This window comes from Patiria miniata, unplaced genomic scaffold (assembly GCF_015706575.1).
Source record: "Patiria miniata isolate m_02_andy unplaced genomic scaffold, ASM1570657v1 HiC_scaffold_16, whole genome shotgun sequence".
NCBI classification, from domain to species: domain Eukaryota; kingdom Metazoa; phylum Echinodermata; class Asteroidea; order Valvatida; family Asterinidae; genus Patiria; species Patiria miniata.
The window spans coordinates 4263080-4285766 of record NW_024037054.1 but is presented as its reverse complement, the minus strand read 5'-3'; the positions used below and the strand labels follow the sequence as shown (position 1 = coordinate 4285766).

General features: G+C 41.2%; 2 protein-coding genes across 2 annotated transcripts in view; both read right to left on the bottom strand.

Moving 5' to 3' along the window:
- LOC119722715 (TPR and ankyrin repeat-containing protein 1-like) overlaps positions 1–15008 on the bottom strand; it is a 43668-nt gene extending 28660 nt beyond the window's left edge. The window contains exons 1-7 of the mRNA XM_038192971.1: positions 14539–15008; positions 13577–13756; positions 12556–12809; positions 11068–11251; positions 10078–10395; positions 9271–9594; positions 7807–7928 (exon numbers count right to left, since the gene is read on the bottom strand). Of these exons, the coding sequence (XP_038048899.1) occupies positions 7807–7928; positions 9271–9594; positions 10078–10395; positions 11068–11251; positions 12556–12809; positions 13577–13756; positions 14539–14959 (1803 nt within the window). The 5' untranslated portion in view covers positions 14960–15008. The remainder of the gene's footprint in view (positions 1–7806; positions 7929–9270; positions 9595–10077; positions 10396–11067; positions 11252–12555; positions 12810–13576; positions 13757–14538) is intronic.
- Positions 15009–18482: 3474 nt separating this feature from the next.
- On the bottom strand, positions 18483–20112 carry LOC119722714 (kappa-type opioid receptor-like). The gene has a single exon (XM_038192970.1). It carries the CDS (start codon positions 20101–20103, stop codon positions 18733–18735), a length of 1371 nt encoding a protein of 456 aa, XP_038048898.1. The 5' UTR covers positions 20104–20112; the 3' UTR covers positions 18483–18732.
- Positions 20113–22687: the final 2575 nt, after the last annotated feature.

Genomic DNA, 22687 nt, shown 5'->3' with positions numbered 1-22687 from the left:
GTTTATATCTTTTGTGGTCTGCCTACTCGGAATAAAAAGTAATAATTACGAGGTCGGGCCGGGCAGAAAAAAACCCACGTAGTCAAGATTTCAACAAAGAAACTGAGATGGGAAGCCATTGGTTAATATTTTTTGGTGGGCTAGGCTGGATACTCGGACTAAAAATTCCGCGGTATTGGTTGGCGAAATAAAATAGGGATTTGGCAATCTCTTATTATTACATGTATATATTTTTTGATAAATGAAATTTCAATGGTTATTGCAAATGTGACTTTCTTTGATTCTCGAAAAATAAGAGGAACAAGCATTACAGTTTGGTGTAAATTACTATTTGGTTTTATAAATTAAAATCAATCATTTAATAAAGGTCATAATACACGATTGAAATCCGGTTCAAGCGTTTTGTTTTATTTATTTGTCACAGCTCTCAAATAATCTCAATAATTAAAGATGATTATTGTATAAAGTCAGAATTTAATTTAAATATGCATGGTCGATTGGACATTAATGTTTCAGGTGCTCGAAATAAACATCCATCCATTACAGTTGGAAGAGAGTAACTTATGCATAATCAGGTGGTGGGTTTTACGATTTTACAAAACGCTAAAAGATATAAATCGTTGTCAATCAACTATAAACAAAATCTGCAAATACGCCCTGATCTTGCCTACAGCCTACGATCTTAACATGGAAGACTTTTTTCTACATTTTGCATTGACTGCATCCTTCAGTGCTTTTTGCAGTTTCTCGTCAATTTTGTGTCTTGGGAATTCAATGGCCGCTTGCGACATTATTGCAATGAACTTGGGCTTCTTCCTCAAACATTCTTTGGTGACCTTTTTTTTGCCATTGAAGATAACACCGCCATGGTAATTTGATTTGGCGAGTTCCTCTGGGGTGAAAACTTCTGCCATTAATTTGACGATCAAGTCCTTGGGGTTGTCCACCTTGTCGAAAATTTTGTCGTAAGTGTCCTTGTCCATTGTATGGGTGGCATTGTTCGGTGTGCCTATTACCACTGTGTTGAGATGCTTGTCGGCAATGACGTACTGTGGCTCCCGATGTTCACTGGTGATACTTGAGGCGTTCTTCTCCTCGGACCGAAGCTCTCGTACCTCTGCCCGCAGCTCGTTTACCTCTGCCTGAAGCCCTCGTATCTCTCCATGCAGCTCTTTTGTCTCGGTTGACTGCTGATCCAGCTTGGCGATCACCATCGCAAGTTGTGACGTCATAAGTTGGATGAGGGGACTTTCTGTGCTGGCCCCGGTGATCGCCGACAGATCGAGATCCAGATCAAAATCAGCTATCGGCTCGAACTGAAACTGGGGAAGGGTGAGCTGGGGCTGGGGCTCGGGAACGCTGGCGGGGCCCGTGGAATCCTTGGTGGGTTGGGGCTCTGGAATGCTGGCGGGGTCCATGGAATCCTTGGTGGGCTGGGGATCGGGAACGCTGGCGGGGTCCATGGAATCCTTGGTGGGTTGGGGCTCGGGAACGCTGGCGGGGCCCGTGGAATCCTTGGTGGGCTGGGGCTCGGGAACGCTGGCGGGGCCCGTGGAATCCTTGCTGGGTTGGGGCTCGGGAACGCTGGCGGGGCCCGTGGAATCCTTGGTGGGCTGGGGCTTGGGAATGTTGGCGGGGTTTCAAATTCACGGTTGATAGAAATCTCATAGGGAGCCATGATAGGTTACCTGCCATAGGGCACAATGAAACACATGTTGTACTTACTTTTGTCACCGATCCGTACAATTTCTGCCCTGTGATGATTGGATTTGTAGCTCACTTGCACCTCCATGCCGATTTCCAGGGGATGACGAGATTTCACCCTGCTCTTAGCAACATCTTCCTCGATGCCATGCCATTTTGCATTAAGCCACCTGATGGTAATTTTGTTGGTAGACATCTTTACAAGCAAGAGTGTTTAGAAGGCGTCTGCACTCGATACAATTTTGTTTCAAAATAAGACGGGGACAGGCTTTCAAACGACTCTAAAGAAACGAAGCATGTTTCTGGAACTTTCTGAATAGAAGACTGAAATTTTGCCAAATAGTAAACCACAGGATGACTCGCTCATGTTGATTGGTTCGTAGTTCAGTCTCTTTTGTTTGGAACCAACGCAACCAAATCACAAGGCGTTACCGCGACAATTCATAGCCCTTTACACGAACCAAATCACAAGGCGTTACCGCGACAATTCGTAGCCCTAAATGTCATTGTTAAAGTTGTTTGATGGTTCCGCAAAGGAGGACAGAGTGGGGTGGGTTTGGGTTTCAATTGAATCTGGCTAATTGTCAGCGCGCGTCACTCGTTAATCCCTGGAGAATACCTAGGCAAGGCAAAGAACATACTTGTACTGTTTATGAACCCTATGTTACATTCGCATACAGTTGCATATTTACTTTAGTTCTAGAAAGTGTTCGTTCGTTTAAGTATGAGTTGCCCACTTCGAGAGATTCTGGCTAACCGGCCAAATGTTGATATCAGCTGTCTTTTGGTTAGTCCGAAACGCAAAGTTGCAAAGCCGAGGCCCAAACCTAAGGCAGGGAGGGAAAAGGGTCGTCCTGCAGTGAGAGAGCTTTATCCCGGCATTGTGGATGTTGCCAGATCGTTTGTCGAAGGCAACAGTTTCCGAGCACATCGTCGGCGACAAGAAGACACGGGTACTTGTGGATCAACCCTCCATCAAGTGAGGCAACATCTTCTTCAGACCATGCCCAACTTGAAGGTGGACCGACCAAATTTTTAAATACTGTATATACATTAAAGACTGTGTTTCCCGTGCTCTTAAACCAATCTCTTTTTTATATTACTGAAACTTTTTCAACTTGTATGTCTTAATCCAACCTGATATAATTAAGTCCCTTTTTTTTTACTTAAAAAAAAAAATCATCAGAGAATTGGCTTTTAATTTGGGGCACAAACAGAAAAATGACTGTTTTTGTTGGTGAAATTCGATATGAAAGAAATAAGAGCAGGCCCCTCTTTTCCGTTTTTTTTTTAATAAAGGAAAATAGTAATACTTAATCGTTCGTTAGGCCAAAAAAGTTTCCGTTTTTCCCGAGCATTATTCAGGAAATGTGCTTTAAATAGTCAAGACAAAAATCAAGAGAAAACGGTATCGTAAGACCAGCGAAATCGGAGATTTTTTTGGCTTTATGAAACAAAATGAATAAGGAAATTTTTAAAGTTATTTCAAGGAAATAATTTGTCCCTTTACATGTATATATGCTACAATAAAAACTTTTCCCAATCGTAGGCCTTCGGACTATAGCAAGATGGATGAAGCCTCCCAATAAAAGCTTCAAGGCATCAATGGAGTACCAAGGCCTCATAGACGCTAGAGTACATGCAAAAGAAAACTCCGTCCGGAAGCAGAACGTCAACAGTCACTTCTACTCTTCACGGTTGAGGTACGCCTTGGAGTTGGCCTCCAAATTCCATGAGTCGTCCATGGTCTACTCCGTTGACAATAAAAACAAAATTCTTCTTGGCGACCAGGTGGCCGCTGTGAACCGGCGCATCCAGCTTAATCGATTCTTTCCGGCTGATGACTGCCCCAACCTCCCTGACCACGACTTCCCCACTCCCGGGTACTTCATTGTTCCTTGTGGCTACCTTCAGATGGTTCCCCCGTCTCCATCTACGCTAACCAGAGATAATCTTGGACGGGACCAGTATGAGTAAGTCAACTTAAATTGTCACTTGAATTAAATTTAAATAATACATGTATGTTTTTTTTTTTTTTATGTTATACTGCCCAGGGTATTCCGCCCGAGAACATTTCGATATTAAAGGGAATATACAACATTTGCAAACATTGGAAAACAAAACTACTGCTCAAAATTTACCCTTTTTTTCAGTCCAAATTTTATTTGCTATCGGTTACATGTTCATGAACGGGTGCAGGCCAGCTAGATTGGTTTCCTTACCTTACATTTTTCCGGCATCTATAAATCGATTCACAGTTTCATTTTGGTGGGGTCAGGGAACCAGAATACTGGAACATTTTTTGTTTTTCTTGGTTTTCCCAGCATTTTCGAACACAAACCTTCAAACTTGTCAGTGTAACAATATTTGATCTATTATACTAACCTATTCTATTTTTTTCCAAACTTGTGTTCTTTTTAGTCTCCCCAAAAGATCGAGGGCTACTATCATCAACCGGAGTCCCCAGAACCCATGTCATGTGTCAACCCACATGAATGACATTGCTCATCCAACCTTCCAGTTGCCGATGATATGCTGCAGTGTGTGCGCAGCTTCCCGACGCCTATTCCATCAACCGAACATCCAGGTCATTTTTTGACCTTTATGGAGGCCATTCGCGACACCAGACAGCCCCCATGCGAACACATGCCCTTGTTCAATCAAAAGTCATTGGGGCGCTGCAAAGAGGAGGGGTGCAGATATGTGTTCACCAGCAAGAAAGATGTTGCTGACCACAAGAGAAAGGCACACAGATAAACGTTCCGTCGTGACAAAATGAGCAGGCTTATAATTAATGTGAATCATTTTTTTTAATCAGACAGGCGTTATCTAAATTGTACCTTTAATCGTTTTGTGGCTGAAAATTATATATCGGATAATAAATATACATCAGATAATTGTTTGCCAACCATTTATTACTACGTTGCATAGTCTGAGCAGACCGGATCAAGAAACTCAGAAAAACACTGACAACGCGTATTATCATATTTATTACATTATAATGACTTGCAAATTTTATGTATTTAAATTCAAAAGCTATATTTTTCACAAGATGTACGTCTCTACAGCTGTTTATAAAATGTTTTCACTGAATAAGTTGATTGTTTTTTTTTCATTTAAACTATCGCAATAATCATCATTTGCAGAAGTGTACTTGAAATGAGTCAGCTCCGACGTCAATTTTACTTGCCATCAATCATATCATGGTCTGTAGTTTCTGCAGACAAGGATTTTTCAAAACATCCAACAAATGTATGAGCATTTTTGTCCTTGTCAAAAAAGTAAGTACCGCTCTGTGTTATTAATACTATATTCTGTATTATTAAAGTATAGTAGTTGACAAATTAATCCGAGAAATATTGTTGTATTTTTCAAATATACATGTACATGTATACGATGATGATCATGAGCAACAGCTAATGTACCCTAAAATCAGCCAGTTCATGCTGTCCATCCAGTGCCGACTTGTCACCAGAGCCTTCACTTAAATAAAAAGAAAAAGGATATTTTTTCGAAGAAGATACGTATACATGTACATTTATTTTATTTTGCTTGTTTTTGTTGTATTCAAGGAAAAGCAGTAACAAGTAAGATATTATTTTGTATTATTAAACGAGACTAATAAACGAAACTTTATTTTGACGCAAGATATAAAAGCAAAAGACAAAATCGCACCAAAATTTGAGTTATAGGGCCTTCATGTTGGAGATTTTATAATGATGGTATAAATAACAGTCAAGTTATAACATTTTGCTGTGCCTAAAAAAAGAAAGGATGAAGATTTTAAATCAGAACAAATAATCGTACGTGAATGTGTATCAATATGCGAAACTTACCTAGTTCAAGCTGCCTTGAGACTTGAGATGTATTGCGTTGTATAGTTTCGATTACTACACCAACGTGCACAAATAATTGTGAATTAAACGCAGCAGGATCAAAGTCACCCAGATGCGGGCTGAATTTATATCTCATGGTTTCAGGAACTTGTTTTACTCATCTGTTTCCAAAAATATGCACCAGAATTAAAAACAAACAAACAAGTCGGAGGCAATTTCCAGCAACTGCCGGTGAGCTGTGCACGCGTGCGAAAAGGGATTTCCCCTTGATGAGAAACTACATGTGCATACAAAAGATAGCAGGGTACCAGCGTGTACATCATAATACGCTGCGCTGGTATCCCTGTGAACGTCATACATAATCGGCTGATGTCGGACTTTCACGCTACCGTGCGTGCATAGAAAGACGAACCTGGATCAGAAAGGCCTTTTCTCCCCGCCCCACCCAACCGCGTTTTTCCCGAGTGCCCAGCCTGCATAGGCCCATCATCGATTTTTTCCTGCCCCGCCCAACCGCGTTATATTATTTTCATTCTGCGAAAAAGAAACCCATTTATTTATTTATAGATTTAAACGTTTATTTATCCAGGATTAACCAGAACAGTAAAAAGGTGGTTTTCATTAGGCCTAGGGTCCTGCATTGAAATAAATATAAATAATAATAACATAATATAAACCCTAAATAATTGAAGAATTACAAATCTCTTCTAGGCTCCAATAAAAATGATGCTGATACTCGGAATAAAAATAATAACGCGGTTGGGAGGGGCTTAAAAAAATTCTCGTTTAGTTTCCAATAAAAAATAATGCTGAGATACTCGGAATGAAAATAATAACGCGGTCGCTGGGGTGGGGCGAAAAAAGAAACCCTTTCTGGTCCAGGTTCCAATAAAAAGAACGCCGAAATGGAAAGAGTTAATACTTTTTGTAGGCTGGATACTCGGAATAAATATAATAACAACGCGGTTGGACGGGGCGGAAAAACACTTTGCGCTGCAGGTTGCAATAAAAAATAATGCTCAGATGGGAAGGGTTTATGTGCTGGATAATCGTAATACATGTAACAATAATAACGCGGTCGGACGGACAGGGCTTTAACAAAATCCCGTCTAGGTTCAATATATATCTAGGTTAATCCCTAGGCTGGGTACTCGAAATAAAATAATGCTGTTGGACTGGACGAACAGAAAAAAAACACCTTGAGTTGAAGTCAAATCCCAAAATATATTTCTACACAATGATAGACAGCGGACCTTAAAAAATTATACAATGTGTATATCTTTGTTGATACAAGGCAGGTGCATGGAGTCACTTCTGGAATGTAGCTGCCGGCCAGTATAACAATCAGCGTTCTACTAAATTAACAAAAGAAATGCGTTAAATCGAAATTAGGTCAGGCTCAGTATTAGGGTACATCGTTACTGTTCAGCATAATAAAAACGGAGTTAGGTTTCTTGGGATTGTTCCATGATAGATTGTGCCTGGATTAAATCTCCAAGGTTATTTTTACACAACAATTTTTTTCCCGATGACGCTGCTTGCCCATGATGGTGCCAGTTTATAGTACATGTAACATTCCTCTGGCGAGGACTAAACACATTTTTCTTCGCATACTTTTAGTGTTGCTGAGTTCTTCCTGTGTGCACAGACTGTAACTGGCCTTTTGTTGTAATGGAACGCGTGCAGAACGGGAGTGCCGTTCGCACGCGTTCGCACGCGTGCGAACAGGACGTAGCTGGAACAAAGGGATGCGTTCCTGGCGTGCGCACGCGTGCGAACGGTCAATGTATTTTTGGTGTCTCGCCTAAATATACTGTGGTTTCTTGTGCAGTGGAAAGAAGATATCTAAGTCTATATTTTGATATATTACTCAGTTCGACGTCTTAGTATAAGTAGTTTTTTTGTGATTTAATCCTTGTTTTGGTGGAGAGGGCGGTTTGATGTTTTTGTTTAAGCAAATTGGAAATTTACAAGAGTGTTTTTTTTTTTAGATTTTTCTTACTTTATTACCATTAGCTTTATTAGCTAATAATTTATGGGCTGTCTACAAATAAAATTTTCCTATACTGAAAAATGAACGTTTTATTTAGGTGGCAATATTCACTTTTCCTTTAATACTCATAGAAATTTCCACTGAGCAGGATTTGCGATGGTTCAACAACTCAAAACTAACTCTGGTGACTGGTCAACTATTTTGTTGGTTTGGTTCACGTTTTTTTGTGCTATTGAGGAAAAACTTTGTGCAGAGAGCTCATTAGACACATACCTTTGCAGTGCACTCTACCTCCCAGGTTAAATCATCAAAGATTGTTGCATCAATGGCCCCCATTACTTCATCATCGTCGTCATCATCATCTACCTCTTCATCTTCTTCATCCATCTTTTCTTCTGTGATAAGCAACAGAAACACAAGAGATACTCAATGGGCTCCGTACGCACACAAGCGAGGATGCTTTTTGACCACTTTCGAAAGCCCAGTGGACGAGACGCACCATGTGCACACCCACACTTACAAGGCATAGAAGTCGGGTACTTCCTTTGTTCTCGTGTACTAAAATTTTGCGATGTCGCACACTAATGTCAAAATGCTCTTATTTTAACCAGAATTAATTTCCTGGGCTGAAATTCGGACTTCATATCCCTTTTCTAAAACTCTTCCACTTGCGACGGATCAACCCACCTTGGAAATTCCTAGTTTGAGTAAAATCCATATATCTATTTTGTGAAAAACTTGTGGGGTACCAAAACGGTACCCCGCAAGTCAGTGGGCATTCCTTGTGGGGTACCTCCCATTGTTCCGGTACCCCATAAGGCAGTGTTTATACATTCATACTAGTTCGCGACAGTATAGCACAAAGTATGCACGACTCATTTCGGTCTGAATGTGCACAAAGCCACAGCTTCTTCACATGAGCATCAGGTGATGTCGGCAAGCGTTTGAATGTTTCTCCCAGAGGTCTCCCTCAACTCTCCCTTTCTTACCGTTGAGGGGGTACTTCTGCACAGATACCAATGTCTCAGATACAGTAATTTCATTGGCTTAGAATGGTCATATAATAATTTCATTGCACTAGCATGTTCATAATATCAATGTCAATATACTTCGATATCTTTGATACTGTAAATATCTTTGATACTGTAATTTCGGACTTTTCTTGGCAAAATTATACCCATTTGGAATTTGTTACATCACAAGAGTGAAAACAGAGAAAATTGACTGTCACCAATTTGGATAAATCTCTTCAAATCATCTTTAAACGATTCATTTCTAGAGCCAAAATTACAGTCTGAAACTTCCTCAGTATATTTTAGACATATTTAGGATCACAAATATGCAAAACGAATTGCAAAATTTAAAAAAATACTGCAAGTAAAACGTGCGTGATCCCCCTGGCATGCTGGCAGTATTTATACAGTCAGTTAGTAAGCACACTTTTCAGTTGACCAAAATCAACAATGACCTCATTTGACCCCTAGATGACCTTTGACCACAAATATCTCTAGTCATCTTAAGTCCCTCTACCCAAAGATTGTCACAAAGTTTGGTTGAGAGTGAAGTCTGACTTTTCATATGACAGCACTTTTCAGTTTACATAACAAAAAACAACAATGACCTCATTTGACCCCTAGATGACCTTTGACCTCATATGTCTCAAGTCATCTGAAGTCACCCTACCCAAAGATTATTGATACCTGTCACAATTTTTTGGACGTCTCTCTATTATCTCACCTTCATCTTCAACATCCTGTCTCAATTTTTCTTTCCTTGAGGCCTCTTCCCTGTTCTCAACTTGTCGCGGGCCGCTTCTCGACAGTGTCGCTGTCACAGTGGTTCCTGCTTGGTCTAGTCCTGTTTGCTGCGGGACATATATTGGCATGGCACTCAGTAGCAGCTCTACTTCGCGACGCAGCTTCTCCTTGCGGGGCACGTGCTCGGCTGTTCTCGCTGTTGCTTGCTGGTGGTGGCCGTCCCGTCCCGGTCCCCTGTCTGCCTTGGACCAATCGTCTGGGACGCCAGAAACATGGATGCCATCAGCACCACTCTGGTTAGACTCTATGCAACCGCAAAAAAAGATAAAAGTTAGAGTAAAAGTTATGTTATAAATGAATAATGTTGATAAGATAAGTTGTTGTGGTAGCACCATGTGGCAAAATCTCTTTTGTGAGTATGTGTGGTTCTGAAAAGAGCCGGTTCTGAAATACGGGTTGGCCTTGTCATTGGTGTAAAGGTACCATATACATACAGCATTCTGCCGTCACTGAACTGGACATGTGTTATGTTTTTATTGATTAAAAAGTCAATATTTTAAGATCGAAAATCGGATTGGGTGGGTGGGTCAAACAAATTTTGAAAAAAAAATTCTAAATCTAAAAACATCAAAAATTTTGGAAAAAAAAATCGAAAAAAAAATTCCAAATCTAAAAACATCAAAATTTTAATGGCCCCTTACTATTAAATCTAAACGCTTTGTTAAAGGCCAGAAAGGTTTTATTTCAGGCTTTCCACAGATTTGTTCCATCTGTGGATTATTTTTACCTCTGGATGAACTCTGTGCAGGTTCACTGGTACTGTCGTAGTACTTGGCTGCCTCGGCCAGGAACATGTAGCGCCGGTCTTTGTTGGTCACCATCCTGAGCGGTACCCGGCCTCCATGGTCCCGCAGCCAGGGGTTGACCTTGTGCTGGCTCAGGACCTTGATGGCGTTAAATGATTGGTTCTTGGAGCCCCCTGTGAGGGCCAGGTGGAACAGCGTGTTCCCCGCCCGGTCTCGGGCGTTCTTGTCCAGGTAGGTGGTGCCGGTGGGGTCTGCGGAGTATTTCGTCAGGAGAAGTTCCAGCACGGCAAATTTACGATCTGTACCGGTAAGGCCAAAATGTGGCACGTTAAAATAACCAGAGACTTCTGGACGGAGCTTATAATACAATTTTACCAAAGATATACAGGGTGAGTAAAAAAAACGAAAACCAAATGGCAGGACTTATTTTTGAAAGCATGTAGCACTTTCAAAATCTAGGATATGAAAGCCCAGTCATTAAGCTTTCTTTTAGTAATAGAATCATTCAAATCACTCATGGAGTTTTCAAGTTACGGAATTTTGAACACAAACATTGTTTTAATGTTCTGTCCACAGATGACCAAAAAAAGTAAGTGTTCTTTCAGCAAAACGAAAACATTTCTCATAGGGATGCATGTGAATTGTTTTGATTTTGTTGAAAGAAAACACTTAACATTTTTTCTTTTTATGCAGTTTACAATTTGTCCCCCAAAATATTCTTCTGGGTTTTCCCTCCCACCTCTGAAACTGTAACTTATTTTCATTGTCTTCTCTCATACAGGTTTCTTAAGGCTTGCGAGCTACAGTGCCTGGGGCGCTTTTGAGGAATCCTTGATTTCATTACCAGAAATAAACCATAATAATATGGCTGGGCTTAGTTTGCTGTACTACGAGTTGAAAACTAGATTTGATTGATACACATCTTGGTAATTGAGTGTAAATCTATTTTACTTTCAAGAGTTGTCCCTTACCATCCTGTTTAAAGCCAATCTTGAGTGCAGAGTGAAGTGGAGTGTCTCCGGGGTCAACGATTAGGAGTGCGGGCGATGCGCCATACGTCAGGAGCAGAGTGGCCAGCTCGTAGTTCTCCGTCCGCAGACAGTGGACTAACGGGGTCACAGGGTCATTCAACAGGCCGTCGGGTTTGGCCTTATTCTGCCGGGAAAAATGACCAAAAATTATCTGGAGTGCTGTGGTCCAATGCTCAGAGTGTTGTTAAGAGTGTCCGACACATGTGCAATGAGTTTGAATCCTGATAGGAATATGGTATTTTGTGTTCTCTGGCAAGACACTTTACCACAATTGCTATTCACCACCCAGATAAGTAGGTATATGTGAGGTGTTCTGGCAAAATGAGGCAGAACTGGGCAAAGGTCAAAATGAGGTTTTGCTGGTATTAGGAAAGAGAATACAATTCTCCTTACAATGCTGTTTGTTGCACTTCAATCGGATATTCAATTCACAAGTTCTGGCTGTTAAAAGTTTGCATTTACTTTATGTCAAAAATGAGTAGCATATTGACAAAAAAGCCTTAAAAGTTTTCGAGTTTTGTATTTAAGAAAGTGAAAGATGCCAATTGTTTTTTCTTAAAAAATACACATTAATTCAACAACTTTTATACTGTTTCTTTAAATTATGTGAAGTAGACATATCAAAGATAACATCAATCAATCTAAAAATCAAAGAAACAAAATTATCCCCATTTGTTATTTTTGTGTGCATTCCGTCTCATTTAGCAAGAACGCCTTACAAAATATCGCTACATACTTAGACAAATCATCTGTCGTCAACACCAGTTGGTCTGTTCCTAGGCATGTCGACAATTTTGGAACAAACCTTTACAAGAGCTGAATTTACATAACGGACATCGTGGGATCCACAGAAAGTGTTCGTAATAACGATCGTTCGGTATAGTGATTTTGAACTGTGGTACCCTCTTTTGACCAATAGTGAACTGGCATTTCTCACATCCCGCGACCGCAAGAGGATTTGTCACGAAACTTTAGCAATGGGTGGTTTTCCCTCCTATTCCTTGGGAAAAATAGGCATCTATCGCTCTTCAACATGTTCAACATTCAAACACGATGTAACTATGGGTCGTTTGATGTTCGGGAATTAAAAGTGGCCCAAATAGTGTTTAATACGTGTATAACTGGTACATTTTTTGTTAATCTGTTGACTTTTTTCAACAACGTTCGGTACGTTTTGTACATAATAACCGGGAGCCAAGGATGATGTTCGGTATAGCCAAATGTTCAGTATAGCGGTGATCAGTATAGCGGCGTTCCACTGTATTAGCCAAGTGTTTTGTAATGTTTTCATGATACTGTTTTTTTTTCATTTTCTCCGCTCTTACTTGTACCCAGTTCCATCTCATAGTGCCAGAACGCCTCACATACATGAGGCCAGAGACCAGCTTCTGCTCTACCATTAATTTGATAAAACAGTTCAACACTCACTTCTAACAAGGCTTTCACCATGGTCAGACGTCCTGGGGCCATCTTGATGCTCTCCCACTGGTCCAAGAATGTCACAATGGACACCCCAGATGCATCGCAGCCGTGGGCCACGCCATTACCGTTCCGGTTGGCGCTGAAGCTCCCTCCGACCAACAGCAGGAACAGGCTCCACCACTTGCTCTGGTTGGCCAGTTCTTGCACCGTGGTGTTCCAGAAGGTGGGCGGGGCCCCACACTTGACTGTGTCTGGGATCTCTGTGGGTTACGAACAGGATCGCATGAAGACGTCTACGAGTAGTTATGACACATCTCATGCAACGTCTGGTTATATCATACCACAGTGGAACGCCGCTATAACGAACATTGTGGGATCCACAGAATTTGTTCGTAATAGCAATCGTTTGGTATAGTAATTTTAAGCTGCTGGTGCTCCGGTACTCACTTTTCAATAAATAGCGCCATTCAGAACTTCACCCTGCACGCCCTGGTAGTTACTGAAAGACGACTTTGAACACGTGCCGACTACTGACTCATGTAATTACACAGTTTTTGTGCTTACTACCTACAGCAATGGGTGGCTTTCCCCTTCTATTCCTTGGCTTGGGGAAATAACAGCCACTTGTCACTCTTCTGTTGACATTTTTCAACAACAATGTTCGGTACGTTTTTACGCAAAATTGGGAACCAAGGATGATGTTCGGTATATCTGAATGTGCAGTATAACGGTGTTCGGTATAGTGATGTTCCACTGTGTATCATGCTATATCAGGTATTACTTGCAGATTTTGAACAATTTCTTGCAGTGGAGTCATCAGTACTGTTTACAATCTGATACCTTCATTGTGGGAAGAGTCTTATTCAGACTCCTGTAAAACATACCGCATTTCTTCATGACAGCAAGCTAGACAGAACAATTTAACAGGGTGTGTAATAACGGTACGGTCTTGAATCCAAGTAAGCTGTTTGATAATAATTTGGTAGGTTACTTTTGGGATAATGCAAACTTATCCCAACACTGTTACCTTGGCAATGCTCCAGTGATTCCAGCAGAACCGTCAGGCAGCGCTGGACTTCGCGGTAAATCACCGTGTTCTCATACTCCTTGCCGATGAACTCCAAGAAGAGACAAACGGCCTGGTCATGCTTGCCCTGCCCCTGCAGGCGCAAGCCTTTCTGGTAAGTGTTAAGCTTGGCTTCTGCCTCTGTAAAACAATTCATGTGATGGTATTTTCATCAAGGTGATTGTAAATTCAATACAGGGTTTCACCCTTCACTGACGTATTTTATAAATACTGCTTGCTCAGTGTCGTGCCAAGTGATTGCAAAGAAAAATTCACAAAACTAGTCAGGTGGGACTCGAACCCATGACCTCCTGCCTACTAGAGCAGAGGTCTTACAAGTACCACTCGACCACAGAGCTTGCTGGGGCTGGCTGGCTGGTTCAAACCTGATAGGCAGCTGGTACCACAATCAAGCTATTCATATGATGGAATTTGCGATCCAGTATGCGCACGTGGTGTGTCCTGTCCACGGGGCTCTCGAATGTGGTAAGTAATTGCCCTCTCGTGTTTGTGCACGGACACATGCCTTCAGTATTCCTTCAACCAATAAGATTTTTACATGCGCACCTTCAATTTACAACTGTTTATGCAACATGCACATGAGTGTGGTGCCCTCAGTATAAATGGTGATCGCTGAATAGTCAAGGTTGGCTAGCGGTACTTTCCTTGCCTTCCACAGCTGTGTGACTTCGGTTTCGGGCCTGGGCCAAAATGTGGGTTGGGTTTTCAGTCCCTGCCTGATTCCATGGGTTATTCCCACAATTTTCTTTTGGGGTTTTCCTCTCACCTCTAAACTGTAATTTCTTCTCATTGTCTCCTCTCTACAGGTTTCTTCAGGCTTGTGAGCTACAGTGCCTAGGGCGCTTTTGAGGAATCCTTGGTTTAACTACCAGAATTAAATAAAAATAAGAATACCGTCTCACCCTTTTTTTTCTGCATCTCTCTCTTTTCCTTCCTCTTCAGGTTTTCTTTCCTCTTCTTCTCTTCCCGCTGTAAGCGTAGTCGCTCCTGTCGTTCTTTCTCCTTCTGTATCTTCTCTTCGTGCCTCCTGCGTTCCTCCTCTTTCCTCTTCAGCTCGGCCGCGGCCAGTTGCTGCAGCCGCCTCTTCGCCTGCTCCTCTGCTTCCGTCTGGCGCTGATCCTCCTCCAGTTTCATCACGTAGGCTTCGGCTTGTCGCTGGACCTCTTCCCGTTTTCGAAGGTCCTCCCGTTTCCTCCGCTCCTCCCGTCTTCTCTGCTCTTCCTCCTGCCGGCGCTGTTCCTGCTTTTGCCGCTCTTCCCTCTGTTGTTCCAGCATTTGCTGTTCCTGCCACTGCTGCTCCTCCATCTGCTTTTGCTTCATCATCTCTTCCTGTTGCCAAGTCGGTTTCTGGGGATGGAGAAATTAGGGCCACAAAAAATATTAAGTTACAGATGTTCTTGCTGGTAAATGTCATGACTGATAATCTGGTAAGGTACATGTACCTGAAACTTTAGCTGTTGGTAACCAACAACAAGCTTTGTTATACCTCTGTTTTGAACACCGTATTTTCATTGGCCCAGAACAATCACGTGTTAAGGTCATACAAAGTCATGGCACAGTCCATCAGGTCGGCGTTTATCTCCAGTTTCAGTAGCATGAAACAACTGAGAATATTTCTACTCCCCCTGGATAGGATGCTAGTCCATCGCAGGTCACTCCCCAGCTAATGCCAGTACCCATTTATACTCCTGGGTGGAGAGGGGCAAGTGGGGGTGAAGTGTCTTGCCCAAGGACACAATATATGACCAGCAGCTGGATTCGAACCCCGGACCATCTGATCATGAGTCACGAACCCTAACCACGAGGCCACACACTCCCCCTTAATGCTGTTTGTTTTCATGATTTTTACATCAAAATCCAAAGAATCCAAGACAAAGGTATAACAAAACAATTATTGACTGCTTCGATGTGGGATATGACGTTTTGAGCACACTCGGGGTGCATAACATCCTCAGGGCGCACAGCAGCCGAGGCGAATGCGCCCCTCGGGCGTTCAAAACATCATATCCCACATCACAGCAGTCAACAATTGTTAACTGAAGTGATGCGGTCTTCTCAACAGTATAAACCACTTTTGGCCGACCATCTACAGTCAGTTACTTTATGATTGTATGTGTGCATGTACCGTACCATAACGATGTTATGATTACTGGCCGCCATTTTGGGGAAAATCAAATGTGCAAAAAACACCCAAATAAAAAAATTTAAAAAAATAACATATTTTTTTTTTTAAGTCATTGAAAGGAAAACTTTGGTACCTAGAAAAAGAAGATTGGACCACTCTCAAGTCATTCTATAAATCTTGCAACAGTTTTAATTATTAAAACCTAATTCATTAAGTGGTGGGAGAATTGGGAGATTTCAAAATCTAGTTATCCTAATTTTTGTTTCAAACCGAATCATGGTTATCCAATTTCACCGGAACTTTCCATCTAGCTCGCTACTCATGCCAACAAAATGTGACAAGTGACCAAGTTCTCAAGAATTAATCACATTTACCATTTGCCTTTTGTTAACCTTTGTACTGCGGTACCCGATTAACGTTTTTGTCTGCGAGGCATCAGAATTTTGCATAAGGCCTACATGAATTTTTTTTGAATAATCAAGACCTTGAATGATGGTTATTTGAATCACAAGATGATGGGGACGTCCCGTTTGATTTCTAAACCAGGAAGCAGAAGTTTCTTTGTTGGGAGCTCATTGAAGTTGATTTTCTCACAAAACTTGCTTTGAAAACTGATAGCATTATTGAAAAAAACTTTCACTATTAAAAAGTATTAAGTCTCCTAAACAAGGGAAACTATTGGAAGTGCAGCTAGGCCTGCCAAAGGAATGCTTCACTTTCGTATTGTGAAAGTTGATTGACTTCAGTTGAAAGGAATACTTCACTTTCGTAATGTGAAAGTTGATTGACTTCAGTTGGTAGTAACCAGTTCGTCATAACGCGTAGCTCTGTCAACTCATTAAACTTCTCTGTGCAATAACCAAAGAGGGCGCTATTTACAGAAAGTAACACCCCCCAGTTACACCACAAAAATATGATGGTTCCTATATTTTAATGGTTCCCAATTCACACTTATCCTGTAACATTTAAGAATGACTAAACACCAGGGAAGGTGGGGTTTGTGCAGAATAATGCTCAATTTCCCTCACCTACGTGTACCTATCTTGAGGAGGTAGTTGGGCAAGCCCCTCCCCAATACACCCAACACTACTGGACATTTTATCAACATCATTTTTGACCGAAAAGGTATTTATGAATGGGAATAAATATGCACTTGATCGGTATTACAAACACTATAAGACCAATTGGAGTCTGTAGGCTGATAATCACCCGAATATCAACATCCAGACTCCAACTGGTGTGGAGTGTTTAAAACCGGCCAACAAAAATCTTTTAACAAATGAAAATGTTACAGAAAGACTTTCTCGGAGATCTAATTATATTACTAGCATTCATGGCATTACAAATGCAATTAAGGACAAAAAGGAAAGTCTCCGGTTTCTGGTATGGAGCTTGCTATTTTTTTTCTTACTTTTTTTTTTGCTTCAAGTGTCAGCTGATGACTGCAAAATGGTGCCTGACTAAATTTAGTGCAAATATATGAGAGTCCAGACGTGCCAGAGAGGCCAAATAAAGCTTATTCTCGATCATAACCCCATAAAAAAAACACGTTAAAATTGTGCAGCAGCAGGATTCCAGTCAAACCAGTGAGGTTGGCGGTTTTGAGACATCAACTTTCTTTGAATTTTTTTTTTCATTTTGCCGACGCGCATGGCTACGGCGACGCGCGCGCATACCAGAAACCAGAGACTTTTTTGGGGGGCCTAATTCAGGGGGAACCCATAGAAAACAAGGATTGCATAAAACAAGAACAAGCCCGCAGATGGAACGACAAAGGAAACACACATAATAACAGCATAGAAGATACAGTAAGTTTAATACCATTACAATCTTTGTACAAATGTAATATATTTCCTTTTCAATTTTACATGGAAACAACTGTCAGTAATATCTGTCTATGCTGGTAGTTCTATGTACAGTGTCATTTACAGAAATGTGCCAATCAAAAGAGTGTTTAGACTTAATTTATTTTACATTGGAAATCTGTTGATTTGCGGAAATCAAAAATGCAGTGGTAGAAGGAGTTGGGGTATTTCTTTAAAACAAAGTAAGCCATGCCTCCCCCAACATAAAACTGACGTCAGTGAATACCAGTGTTTCTCATTTGTGTTTCTCAACGATAAATGAATCACTATTCAGCTTTTGGAATTTAAAGAAACTTTTGGAAGGAGGATTTAGTGCTGAAATTAATCCTCCAGGTTCGGTTCGGTTCGGTTCATATCGGATTTTTTTCCTCGAACATTGGTTCGGATCGGAAGTACATGTACAATGTACATACATACATCTGTACGTTTGCCAGATCAAGCTGTAAATCGGCTTTCGGTAAGTCGCCATTTCGCTCAAGTCGGCGTGTTACTCTTGGTCCCCTACAAAAAGCGCAACAAAATCCTTTGTGTAAATTTAGAAAATCACGCATTGGCATCGACTTCCTGCACTACGGTTGCGGAAACAAAATACATGAACATTGCTACCACAGCGCGCGCAATAAAAATGTGGTTTCTCCAATACATGCAATACCACATTGTGAGCAATACCAGTAACCCCTCTAGCCTGCACGAATGCGCTCTGTCTATTTTGGGGGTCTTTTTATTTATTGAACAATGCAGTGATTTTACTTACCACGCACGACTTGCATTATGTGTACACATGGTCTACACTATAGCAATGCTACGTTGTACGGATTATGCATACCAAAGACGGACAATCGTGGCGTTTAGCCCACCAAACAATGAAGATGAACATAGTGACTTGTTAACACTGTGAATTCAATCATTCGTGCATTTCAATTTTGCCCTTTCATTGCAAGCGTTAGCATTTCTAGCACTATCAAAAAAGTAAATTTCCCAAACTTCTAAACCGACAATTTCAGTTCGGTCCAGTTTGGTTCGGAATGCCATGTTTGGCTATTTTAGTTCGGTTTGGGGTTCGGCTGCAGCACTATGAGGATAACATTATTTCTTTTCTTTTCTCTCTAGGAGGGGAGTTTGGCCTTTGGATCCTGCAATCTGATCCTATCTGCAGGATCTGCTCTCGGTAATGTCTGCAGAGGAATATTGTTCGTTGGTACTTGCTGCCTCTTTCTGCAGCAGAAGGCTTGCTTAAAGGCCTTCCTGTACCTTCCACTTCCAGCATTGAATATGACTGAATTAATGGAAGAGTTCAAGACTCTGAGGCAAGCAATCAACACATCCAACTTCCATTTCACATCATCATTTACATTCACTTCTTCCCTGCTTCGCACTAAAATTGCAATGAGGGCATATATAGCTTGGGGCAGAGAACAGACAAATACCACGGCTGTGTTGATGCCTAGTATTAGAGTAACTTTTCGTAGATGTTTTGACGGACCTCGGATCTGATCACCGGTTGGATTTGGTGCATGCAGTCCCTTAATAAGGAGGATATTGAAAGTGACTGTGAGGATCAAACTCAACATGAATACACAGAAAAACATGTAACTTACAACCAGATTCAAAGTTTCATCATCATTAAAAAACATATGCCCATTACCTGATAGATGTTTATACTTTTCTTCAGTTGGCCAAACAAGACATTTCATTGGTGGTACATTAAAGCCCAGAAACTGATTAAAGAAAACGATCAAATTCACGGAAAAAGACAGAAACCATATGCAAACTGCTGCCCGTATAGCCCGTCGCTTCAGATTGAGATTACGGTGTTGGAAAGGGTAACAAATGGCAAAATATCTACCATAAGACAGCATTGTTACAAAGGCTATAGATGAAATCACACCAACATCGCATGTGTACGTTAAGAGAATAAAAACTGCTTGGGCTGAGTTCCCCAAATATGATGCATCCAATTCAGATTGTGTTGTCAAAGCCACACATTGCTGATAAGTGGACTCTGAAATCAAGACCATCAAATCTGCAACAGCCAAATTAGTCAGATAGAAATTAGTGATATTCCGCATGGAGGCAACTCTGCAAAGGGTAAAGAAAAAAGACAGAATGGATAGGATCCCTAATAGTTTAAGGACAGGCAGGACAAAACCATACAACACAGTCTGAGTACTGGAAAACACAAACTGGTCAGCCTCTGCCGGATTCTTAAAAGCAAGGATTAGCAATGAGTGGTTCAACAGTTTGTATCTTTCATTGCTTGGTGCATCAAAGGATTCATTCATCGCTGCCCAGGGAGATGGTCCCGTTTCATCCCAGATCAGTAGATGGTCCATCTGGGGTGCTGAATAGGCCAGGGAGCAGTTGTCGCTGTGGTTCTGGAAGACACAGGTGAAGAAGGTACAGACCAGAATGTCCAGCTGAGCAAGGGACGTTGCAGCTTGGGCATAGATGGAGACATTTGCGTAGTACCACCACATGATTGACACAGAATCTTCCTGCTTGTGTGCAGCCTCTTGCAGTGTTTAGTATGTGATAGTTCAGTGTCTTGTACAGATAACGTGGGGTGGAGAAACACAGCAGAAGTTTGCTCCGTGAATGAAGAGCAGAACAAAGAAGTGGTTCGCTGGATTTGCTCGCTGGATGGATAGCTGAACAACAGATTGGTTTGCAGATGACGACGAAATCCAGCAAGACAAGTTTGACTGCAGGATACCTGCAGGTTTGTTCAGCAGCAAGGGGTTTGCCTCTCAAAAAGTACACCGAAAACTAAACTTTGTACAAGTACATGAAGTAACATCTAAAATAGAAGTTGTTGTTCCACAGTACAGTTTCAGAAAGTTTCCCACCAAAGACTTTTGTAGCCACTGTTCTGTGTATTTCACTGCTTCCAATTTAACAGGAAAAAGAATTGGAGCCTGTACAAGAAGTATTTGTCCTCATTAAGTCAATTTATTGACAGCTAATGTGATGCAAAGTTGTCACCCAATCATGTTATGGAGTCGGCAACAGCAAGGGCTGTCCATAATACATGCGGCCAATTTTGCATCGAGATCTGGTGGCTCTGGTGAACTGGACAGCCTCAGATGAGAACTGATGTCAAGTTTGATTGCCGGTTGACTTGAAATGGAGAGAGTGCATAAGCGTTACAGGCTCAAGGTGCAGTGAACACCATGCATTGTTGGGTTCAGACTTTGGAACAGTGATGTACTGTGATGAGGCTGGTGAGAAAATGCAAAATGATCTTGACGTTCAAATTTTCCATTTAAAATACTCTCATTGGCGCATCACATCGAAACTGACATACTTGCGGTCACTTTCCCTGTACAAAGTTAACTTGAACATTGAGTGCTTAACTTAAAATGACCAAATGCCAAATCAAAACTGACAAGCAACTTTCACTCTGATTATGTTGTATATAACAAATTTCAAACATGTGGCTTTTCTTGGTTTTGTATTTGTTTGCTCTTAGAATTGATTTTTTGTTTTGATCAAGAAAGTTGCCTCAAAACCGATACCTTGTTATTTACATATAAATTCGCATGTTAGCAAACATGTGGCTTTTCTTGGTTTTGTATGTGTGTGCTCTAAGAATTGATTTTGGTTTTTTATCACAAAAAGTTGTCTCAAAACTGATACCTCGTTATTTACATATAAATTCACATGTTAGCATTCAGATAAATATTTTAAGTACAGCTACCGGTAGGCCTTTCACTTTGCACTTCTGTAGTGTGCAAGTTCATGAAATAAGTTGGTCAACAATTTAACCAAATTGATCAATAAAGTCTGTTTTCATTAAATATTGTAGAACTACTGTACATGGCCCCTTCGCAGAGGTAGCCTTATGCAACAATTTTTGATTGACAGCTCAGGTCACCAGCCTCCATTCATTGATTCTAGTTAGACACGCCCACCACAGACCACAAACTGACTCTTGAGAATTGCCAGTCCACAGTCTACTATACAGGGTGGCCCCCAATGGCATACTTCCACTACCTTGAGACTCAAACCACCTGTACCAATGGATGGAGAATCTTCTTAGACGAAATATGATACCATGATCTCCTGATTCGGTCCAGTAGTTTTTGCTGCAGATCCAATATTGTGAAGCACACATCTTTCATGGGGGTATTATTGCACAAATGTTTGAGTGGCTCAGTGTGGAATGGGAGGAATATTATCACAAGGTAATATCTGGACTTTTCTGTTTTAGGAGGCAAAGCTGCTTGAAATGGAAAAGTCCAGATTTTACCGAGCGATGATATTCCTCCCACTTCACAATTCCTCCAAATTTCAAGTTCCTAAGTAAAGCATTTCTCAAGTTATCGTGCTGACAAGAGTTAACCTAACCAAAACATAACACACACAGACATACATGTTTGTGTATGGTGTAAATCGAGACTTTTCTTCTGTTCCTCTTCCCAAAAGTGTGACTAAAAAGGCTTTGAAGAAAAACTTCGGGCCCCAGAAAAATATTGGACCGCTCTCTAGTCAATCAACAAATCTCGCAACAGTTTTAATTATTTAACCCCAAGTCTTGAAGACTGCCAACTCGGCGACCAAGACCAAGACCTGTACTTCCAAGGCAAAGACTTTTACTTCAAAGACCAATACATTGAATCCTTAAGACCAACACAGAGACCAAAACCAAACAATGAAAATGAAGACTTGCACTATTAACTAACTCCCTAGGCATTTTGGCTAGGATGTAGCCTCAATCCTGCAAAATCTTCCAATTGGCCTCGTAGAAAAATAGCATTTAGCCTCAATCCTGCAAATTCCTCCATTATTTCTTAAATATGGTCCGCAGAGGGGTGACCACTGCCTGAATCCTGCAAAATCCTGCGGCAGTGACCGTCAATATTTTGAGGCTTGGCCAATGACATCCTGGAGCAGAACAGAGGATTTTAAGCATAATCCAGGCCTATATTTATGCACTGCTAAGCAAAAACAACACAAGGTCCAGCCCAAGACCTTGACAAAGTGCATCCTACAAAATCAGAAGCGCACTTTTGCCATGTAAACTCAATCCTCCAAATTCCTCCACTTTGGCAAAGACAATTT